The sequence below is a fragment of the Mangifera indica genome, chromosome 18 (genome assembly GCF_011075055.1).
Source record: "Mangifera indica cultivar Alphonso chromosome 18, CATAS_Mindica_2.1, whole genome shotgun sequence".
NCBI lineage: Eukaryota > Viridiplantae > Streptophyta > Magnoliopsida > Sapindales > Anacardiaceae > Mangifera > Mangifera indica.
The window spans coordinates 8,810,403-8,819,632 of NC_058154.1; the positions used below are offsets into that span (position 1 = coordinate 8,810,403).

The following is a 9,230-nucleotide window of genomic DNA, read 5'->3' on the forward strand; positions in this document are numbered from 1 at the left end:
GTAATATAATTAGATAATTTTTAATTAAAAATAATTAATATATAATTATATAATAATATATTATTTATATATTTTAATTATATATTAAAAATATACATACATGATATTACGCTTTATAAAATTTCGATTTTAAACATGACAGGCAACTGATGGATTCGAGAGTTTGTTAGCGTGAAATAATAAGGGTAAAAAAATTGTTATTTCAGTTTGACCCTACTTTGTTTAATGACTAAGTTACCCCAATGCCTCCAAAACAGTGTATCTGGCACCAGTTTCCATCCAGAAAACTCTAGTCTTGGAATCTCCTTTCTATTTCAGAAGCTCTCTCATCGTCATCGTCTTTCCAATTTCGTTATGGCCGTGGAAGTGTACGATGGAACTGGTGTTTTGCGAGGGATAATTGACAGACTGGTGTCCAGGGATTTCCAGTATCTTTCACGTTGGCAGGGGGTAGTTTCACATCTGGAGAAGTTGCAAAAAAATTTGAGGCTGATTCAAGCAGTCCTCGTCGTTACGGAGACGTGTCAATCCAACGGGTATCCGAACTTTTGCCTGGACGATTTACTGGACTTGGCTTATAATGTGGATGACGTACTGGATGAGCTTGCCACTTGTATTTTAGAGAGTGAGCTGATGGCCAAAGGGGGTTTTAGCATTAGCAAGGTACGTAGCTTTATCCCTGCTTGTTTTACTGATTCGACTCCAAATCTCCACGTGGTGACCAAGTTAATAGATATCACTCGCCGATTTGAAAAGTCATCCGAAGGTTTATCGCTCAACTTTGAGCCGTTTTACTGGCCGATTCGTGAAGAGACATCAATTGCTGTTGAGAAAATGCCACTCCCTACATCTTTGCTTACACAGTCTAGTATTTACGGCCGAGATGAGGATAAAGAAAAGATACTTGAAATGGTGCTAAATGAGGAGTCAAATTATTTCAATTTTAGTGTTATAAGCATTGTTGGAATGAGTGGAATTGGCAAAACAAGGCTAGTTCAAGAGGTCTACAACGACAAGGCTTTGGAAGCTTTCAATATCAGAGCATGGGTAAATGCCTCTTTTCGCACCACTATTGACGGAATTCACGAGCAGCTTCTCCAGCAGATCACTTTATCATCCTGCAGGTCTTATGCACGACAAGAAAGGCGAATTGCCCTGGCAAAAGCTTTAATTGGAAAAAAATTCTTGTTTGTCTTGGATGATGTCTGGAATGAGACTTCTCTCGCTTGGCATTTCCTTTTTCGTCCTTTCAAGGATGCAGCAGCAGGAAGTAAAATAATTGTTACTACATGTAATGTTGATGTTGAAGTAACAATGTGCCCGAGTAAATGTTATAACTTGAATCTCCTAACAAAAGATGCCTGCTTGGCTATATTTGAGGAGCATGCATCTGGAATTGGGGCCATTAATCCACAACGAACTTCACCACTAATTCGAGAAAAAGTTGTTGAAAAGATCCGAGGCTTGCCTCTGGCTGCAAGTACTCTTGGTGGCATGTTACGCTTTGAGCACAGAAGTGAGTGGGAAAACAGATTGAATGACAGAACATTCAATGATTTATATGAATCTAGAATTGTCCCTGTGTTAGAAATAACTTGCTTTCGTCTTCCTTCGTATTTAAGAGAGTGTTTTGCTTATTGTGCAATTTTACGTGAGGATTATGAATTTGAGGAGAAGGAACTTGTAATTTTATGGGTGGCAGATGGTCTGATCCATCCACCATCTGTAGGCACAAAAACATTGAAAGATGTGGGTGTTGAATATTTTCAAGCTTTACTTAAAAGGTCAATATTTCAACCATCAAGCAGCAATGCTTCTAAATTTAGAATGCATGGCTTTTTCAACCGTCTGGCCAGGAGTATTTCAGTGAAAAGAAGTTTTAAGTTGGAAGAGGATTTTTTAATCTCAGAAAGATTTGATGAGATTCGGTATTTTTCTTACATTTGTGGTAATTATGATCGAAAAGAAAATTTTGAAATTCTACATAGAATGACTCACCTAAGGACTTTTCTGCCAATTGTTAAAAGTGGTAATAGTCATTACTTGAGTAATATGGTTCTTTTTGATTTGCTGCCAAAGCTGAAAAAATTGAGGGCATTATCTTTGGAAAGTTATTATATTACCATGTTACCAGATTCAATTGGAGATTTGAAATTTCTACGGTACCTCAATCTTTCTAATACTGAGATCAAAAGTTTACCTGAATCAACAAGTTTATTATTTAACTTGCAAAGTTTGATATTAAAACATTGTTCCCGACTTATCAGGTTGCCTTCTAACGTTGGAAGTTTGATCAATCTCTATTACCTTGACATTACAGGAGTGAAGTTAGCAAACATGCCTCTAGGAATGGAAAATTTGAAAGGTCTTCATGTGTTATCTAATTTTGTTGTGGGCAAAAACAAGCAATCTTGTATAGAAGTTCTGAAAAATTTAAAATTTCTCTCTGGGGAACTTTACATTTCAAGATTAGAAAATGTATTTCTTGACTTCCGAGGATCTATTTTAGCTGATAAGAAGTACCTAGAAGTGTTGGTATTAGAATGGGGATCTCAACATGATGATTCACGAGACAAGACAAAAGAAAAAGAAGTCCTTGACATGTTGCAGCCCCATAAAAATCTAAGCAAACTTACAATCAAATGTTATGGTGGTCTGGTATTTCCATCTTGGGTAGGAGATCCATCATATTCCAACATGGTGGTCCTAAGATTGGAAAATTGTGAACAATGCACAACCATGCCGTCACTTGGCCAATTAAGATTTCTTAAAGTACTTGCCATTAAAGGCATGGGAGGACTAAATAGGATTGGTTTGGAAATTTATGGGGAAAATTGCGCAAGACCGTTTCCATCTTTGGAGACTCTTTGTTTTGAGGATTTGCAAGAATGGGAGTATTGGGAACTTATCAAAGAAAACGAGCAGGTCAATGTATTTACTTGCTTACAAGAGCTTTCCATCTTAGATTGCCCAAAGCTCTATGGCCAGTTACCAGACCATCTTTCTTCATTGGAGAAGCTTGTTATTCGTGAGTGCAAGCAGCTGGTAGTTTCATTCAACTGTCTCCCTTCATTGAAAAAACTTTTGGTTCATGAATGTCGACACTTGGTAGTTTCAATCTCAAGCCTTCATATGCTCCACGAACTGGAAGTAGTTGGATGCGAAAGAATGGTGTCTTGTAGTCCATGTGACTTTAAGTCACTAAAGTCTATGACACTTTCAAATATTTCAGAAACTAAGAACTGGTTTCTTCAAGGGTCTCAGAAAGTAGAACATCTAAAGATTGTCAACTGTGAATGGCTCATAAATTCATGGTTGAATAGCATTTGTCTTCAGAAGCTACCAGAAAGGTTTCATAGCCTTACTTCCCTCGCAGAACTGTCTATTGAAAATTGTAACAGCCTTGTTTCATTTCCAGAAGCAAGTTTTCTTTCTGCTTTGAGTGTACTTAAGATTAGAACTTGCAGTTCTCTAAAATTCATTTTTGAGGGAATGAGTAATAATGATGTACACGTGGAAAACTTGCAAATTGAGGATTGTCACTCTCTAACATTCCTTGCAAGACGTCACCTACCCCCGTTTCTAAAACAACTTTCCTTGATAAACTGTAAGAAATTGCAGGGGTTGTTGGATGATAAAAATTACACTTGCTCCTCTTCTATGTCATTGGTGCACAAGGAGGATGATAGAAATGTTAGTACAAATCTTCTCGAGTATTTGCATGTCTCCCAATGTCCATCTCTCACTTGCTTATCATCAAGGGACCAATTATTTGTTTTCCTGAAGCACCTTGATATTCGGGATTGCTTGAAGCTCCAATTATTGCAACACCAGTTACCTGCAACACTTGAACACTTGGAGATTTCGGGTTGCTCAGAGCTTATCATCTTGTCAACAAAGGGGTTGTTACCTAAGGCACTTAAACACCTGGACATTGCTGATTGTCCAAAGTTAAAGTCCATAGCAAAGAGCTTCGATAAAGGCATGTTTGTTGGGTTTATCCAGATCAAGAACTGTAAAAATCTTGAATTCATACCTGAGGGTATACATAATCTGAATAGTCTCCATACAATGTATGTACAAGATTGTCCGAGTCTTGTCTCCTTTCCTGCAGAAGGGTTTCCCGACACCAACTCAACCGTGTTATCAATCGAGAGGTGTAACAAACTTGAAGCTCTACCCATTGGCCTGCACAATCTCAGCTGCCTTCAACAATTAGTAATATGGCAGTGCCCAGGTATTATGTCCATTCCCAAGGAAGGCTTTCCTACCAACCTAACCTCACTTTCAATTGCTGATGCCAATCTGTTTAAGTCACTATTTGAGTGGGGTCTTCATAATCTCACCCATCTAAGAAGCCTCGAGATTAGGGGATGCCCAGATGTAATTTCTTTCCCAATAGAGGAAATGAATATGGTGCTTCCGACCTCTCTAACTCATCTGACTGTTAGAAGATTCCCGAAATTAAAATATTTATCATCTAGGGGTTTTGAGACCCTTAGGTCACTTCAAGAACTTTCCATTAGTGATTGCCCGGAGCTGTCATCCCTTCCGAAAAGTTTGCCATCCTCACTTCTGCAATTGTATATTTATAATTGTCCTTTGCTGAAAAAGCAGTGCAGAAGGAATAAAGGACAAGAGTGGCCTAAGATTGCTGACATTCCTCGTGTTAGAGTAGATTATGAATTCATCTACGATACATAGTAAGAAAATTATCTTCTTGGTATGTTAGTTTTTCACACATAAACCATATAGCTACTTTAGCAGCAATAATTGATGCAATTTTTTATGGTAACAGAGTTTGACTTATGTGATACGTGCAGGATACAAGGCCAACTCCCCAATGCAATCTATCAGTGCCGATACCTAGATGGTAGGCTGTATTGTGTATTTAGCAAATATACTTGGCAGCATAAATTATTTGAACTGAATAAAATATTGCAGCTTAAATTTGGATCTTTTTAGTCATTTAATTAGTTTGCTGTACTTCAGTTGAAAGTGTCAATAATTTTTTTTTTATATTTTGTTTTTCATGTGGTTTATTAAGGTAATTTTACAGGGTAATATTTGATATATTGAATTGTCAAGAAGATGCTGCTAGGGGTAGATAATTGGTGATATATTTTTAATATCTTGTTCATTTAAATTTTTCATTGTAATTTTGATTTTTTTTTTTTTTTCCAACTGTACCATAGATGGCATACAGATGGTTTGAGAAGCTGGGTTCCAATATTATGAACTATCAGGATAGGATGCCAAACACATTTGAGGTCAGGTAATAAAAGTGTATATTATCTTGCTACCCAGATCTCTGAGGAATGATATGTTATATCTGTTAGAACATCGCAGTACCAGTTCACAGGCTTTGCTGCATTGCATTGCTTTCATCTCTGTTCTGGAAGGCATTCTCCCAGGCGCTGCTTTCATCTCTGTTCCGGAAGTTAGCCACTTCGCCTGATTGATCTTTATGTAGGCTGTAGTTGGTGAAAGGTACTACAAAGAAATATTTGAACAACAATTTTTTTATGAATCAAAGTATGTACCAAAAAGTCTTGTTTCTGGTGCTTTCTTGCCCATCCTTACGAAAGCATATTATTGCTAAGACAGTAAGACTTTATGTATTGTGTCTTCAATTTCTTTTCTGCTTAACTGCTCTAATTGTTGTTGTTACTAATTTTCTATTTTCTCTGCACAAAATGAATGGCCCTTTTTTCTAGCCTAAACTGAATGTAAATTAGTGTTCATATTCCACCATAAAGAAAAAGTTAGTGTTGTTACATTCTGAATGAGCTAAAAACTTTCTATACTGCTTCATATTGGTAGATTGATATGTCAATTTTGTCCCATGTTTTAAATGAGGTTCATTTCCTTCATGAGTACATTTATTCCTTCTATAGAATGTCTCATAAATTTTTCTTCTTCAGGATTTCCCTTGCATCTATTACTTTTGGGAAGTAACATCTAGTGGATGATGTCTTTATGGTAACCACACATATGGAGTACAACTTTTAATTCTTTCAGGTAATGAGCTCAAATTTATAAATTGCAAGGTATTAAAACAGTGTATGTGTATTTTCCATATATACATGTTTCCTCTAAAATCAAAAAGCTGTACTCCTATATGGTTTGAAATTTTGACAGCAATGCTTTGTGAAATTTTGAGAAGTTAATTCCTGTCTTTTTCTTTCAATTTTCATGTGAAAACTTACATTATAATGCTGTGTTGTTTTATTTTTCGGGAAAAAAATTAATGACAGGAAGCCCAGATAACATAATTGATCTAGACTATCGTACCTAGGCTTCCTCAAATTACTGGTAATTTCTCCTTGTTTCATTTCATTTGGCTCAGTACTATGATGCCTTGTGTATGAATAACAACTAATTTTATATTATTTTTTTATATATACAGTTGGGTTTGCATTAATTCCCTTTGAAATGAGGTGTATGAAAGGTAATTTTGTGAACTTCTTTGAGGTATGACCATTGAATACCTTTATGTGTATGAATTCACATATATACTAAATGAGGCTTTATGTGATTGATAAGGCACTGGATTTTTCTCTACTGAAAGGAGGTTGCAATTGCAGAGGCACAAAATTTTCCCTTCCTAACGTAAGCACATTGTCCCACACCTTCATACTTTTTTAGTTTTGACCGTATAAGTTATTAGCATGGTTGTGAACCCATCCTTGTCTGTGTCGAGACAAAAATACTTGTTGAAATTAAACTGCCACTTACCTAGCAGGACGACATCCAGATATTTGAGTATAATTCAGCCTTCTCTTGTTAATTTGCTTTGGTTTTACCTTTTTTTTTCCAGCTTCATCTCATAATAGTTCTATGTTGTTGTGGTACAACTTTAGAAAACTCGTTGGTCCTGGAGGGACAATGTTGAGTGAGTAGAAGTAATTACGGAGACAACAGAGCAGCCAATTCTGGGAAAATAGCATGGGAATATTATGGATACAACGAGATAATAATGAGGTTCACCTTCTTCTTCTCTATTCTTCCAAGTCTTCCATGTTTTCCATACTTGCATGTTCCATTGCTGCTTAAATGGATTATTATACTTTGTTTTCAGCATTAATGCCTTCTTTTGGTAGAACATCTACCCGATTCATCTTGCTTTTTACTTGGGATGAATATCTGAGCTTTTGGAGCCTGTTTGTTTGTATCCCCTCAGCAAAATATCAGTTTCCCTGCCTGCAACGGCCATCCATTGGGGCACCAGATGTTGTGTTGGCTGTGTTTAGAGCTTGCAGCATTAATCTTTGGCAAATTTCAGTCAAGGGTGATTAATGGAGCTATGGTATTATTTGGAAAAGTTCGTATCACAGGATTTTGATTTGCAAATTTAATTTCATGATAGTGATGAGTAGCATACATATAAGATTGTGCTATGTTTGTTGATGAATTAATCATGTAACATGAATGAGATGTCAGATATACATATCATTTATGGGCGTGAAGTGAAAAGGATAAAATTGTCATTTCTTATTTAAATATTAAAATGAAAGTAGAGTTGGACCTGAATCGAGTTGTCTTGTTTTCAAAAGCCGGTTTGGCTCAACTCAAACTCATTTTTGTTGAATTTAACTCAAACTCAAGTTGGGTGGCTTGAATTGGAGCCATCCTATTTTTCATTTGAACCTAATTTAAACCTTTGGGTGTTCAAGCTTGACACTGCTTGTATACACCACCAGATGAAAGCAATGTTTTCAATTCTAAACCAGGCTGACCATCGGTCCAGGTAGAACCTATTCCACCAGCCGGTCTGATTTGGATTTAAAACACTGGTTTTAGATTCCAAATCCAAGGCGTTCGACACTCCCACATTTTCTTTTGTCCTTTCTATCAAGTAAACTGGCACTACCCATAAGAAGCTTCTGATTTAACAAATAATGAAACAAGTTATATGAGGTAATGGACGGAAGCTGTGTCCCAAAAAACAATGAAATTACCCAACGTATGTCATGCACACTCAATAAAACCAAGTTTGGAGAATCAGATACAATAATTATAAGTGCTTTACAAGTTCACACTATTACATTAATTGTGCAGGACCCCAGAACAGCTTACTGCAGTTCCCAAAATGTAAAAATCAGAAGTGCCTATTCATGATGGCAGTTTCACACAGCAATGCCTGTGGAATGGCAACTGCTATGTACTAGCAGATATACACTAAAGCTCAAAAAGCCTTCTACGTTGGGTTCATTATTGTTAGCAAGTTGAGCTTGTTTGTATTTTTTTGTTAAATAATCCAAGTCAACTGTAATAGTTAAAAATCAGTTGTGTTTTGTTTAAAATATATGATGATCCTGCTTTTAAGGATATTTTGGAAACTTTTTACTGTATCAAGTATGGCTGACATTTATTAAAGCATGGTGTAAAAGCTTGTATCATATAAAATATATATATGTATAAAAATCCTTCATCATTGAATGAGGGTAATCATCAATTTCTTTCATGCTTTGTGTTCTTTTGAAAAATTTGATCTTCAATTTTTCTTCTTCCTTTTGGTTCAACCAAATTACTTCTGAATTTGAATTCTATCTTCTGGATCAGCATCTCAACATGGTATCAGAGCACTATTAGATCTTAAAGGGTTGTGTTAGCTGAAATTAAATTTCTTGATAAGTTTTTTTTTCAGATTGATTTGCTTAATGGCTTCATCCTCTTCTTCCTTGGTTCCACCTGTATACAATGGAGAAAACTATCATATTTGAGCAGTAAAGATGAAAGCCTTCCTTAGAGGAGTTAGATTGTGGCAGTATGTTGAAGAGGAAAAGTAGCCTCCTCCCTTAGGGTCGAATCCTACTCTAAATCAAATAAGACTGCATGAAGAGGAGGCAACTAAAGCTCCTAGAGCACTGTCCATTCTTCATTAGGGTGTAACAAATGCAGTATTCACAAAGATTGTTGCTTGTGAAACTGCAAAAGAGGCCTCAGACAAGCTCCAAGAAGACTCCCAGGGTAATGAAAGGTCAAGGCAAATGATGTTCTTGAATCTCATAAGAGAGTTTGAAGTACTTAAGATGAAGGAGACTGAATCTATACAAGAATATGCGGACAGAACCATGAAGATTGTTAATCAGATTAGATTAATGGGAGAAAAATTATCTGATGAAAGGATTGTTGAAAAAATCTTGGTGAGCATTCCAGAAAGGTATGAGGCTAAGATATATTTTCTTGAATACTCTAAAAATTTTTCAGAGTTAACTTTATCTGAA

General features: G+C 36.2%; 1 protein-coding gene across 18 annotated transcripts; it reads left to right on the top strand.

The window, feature by feature from the left end:
• The first annotated feature begins 222 nt into the window (after nucleotides 1–222).
• LOC123201953 (putative disease resistance protein At3g14460) lies at nucleotides 223–7,533 on the top strand. Of its 18 annotated transcripts, none has more exons than XM_044617590.1 (10): nucleotides 223–4,723; nucleotides 4,824–4,873; nucleotides 5,196–5,275; nucleotides 5,350–5,490; nucleotides 5,925–6,021; nucleotides 6,258–6,315; nucleotides 6,410–6,451; nucleotides 6,547–6,612; nucleotides 6,864–6,984; nucleotides 7,082–7,533. In XM_044617590.1, the coding sequence occupies exon 1, from the start codon at nucleotides 226–228 to the stop codon at nucleotides 4,702–4,704; it is 4,479 nt and encodes a 1,492-aa protein (XP_044473525.1). In that variant the 5' UTR covers nucleotides 223–225; the 3' UTR covers nucleotides 4,705–4,723; nucleotides 4,824–4,873; nucleotides 5,196–5,275; nucleotides 5,350–5,490; nucleotides 5,925–6,021; nucleotides 6,258–6,315; nucleotides 6,410–6,451; nucleotides 6,547–6,612; nucleotides 6,864–6,984; nucleotides 7,082–7,533. The 18 variants fall into 18 exon arrangements, with proteins under 18 accessions (XP_044473525.1, XP_044473523.1, XP_044473522.1 ...); XM_044617588.1 differs by having other exon boundaries at nucleotides 223–4,703; nucleotides 4,799–4,873; XM_044617587.1 differs by having other exon boundaries at nucleotides 223–4,703; nucleotides 5,340–5,490.
• Nucleotides 7,534–9,230: the final 1,697 nt, after the last annotated feature.

Coding starts and splice junctions, on each gene's coding strand:
- LOC123201953 (XM_044617590.1), top strand. CDS start 226: ATGACTAAGTTACCCCAATGCCTCCAAAACAGTGTATCTGGCACCAGT.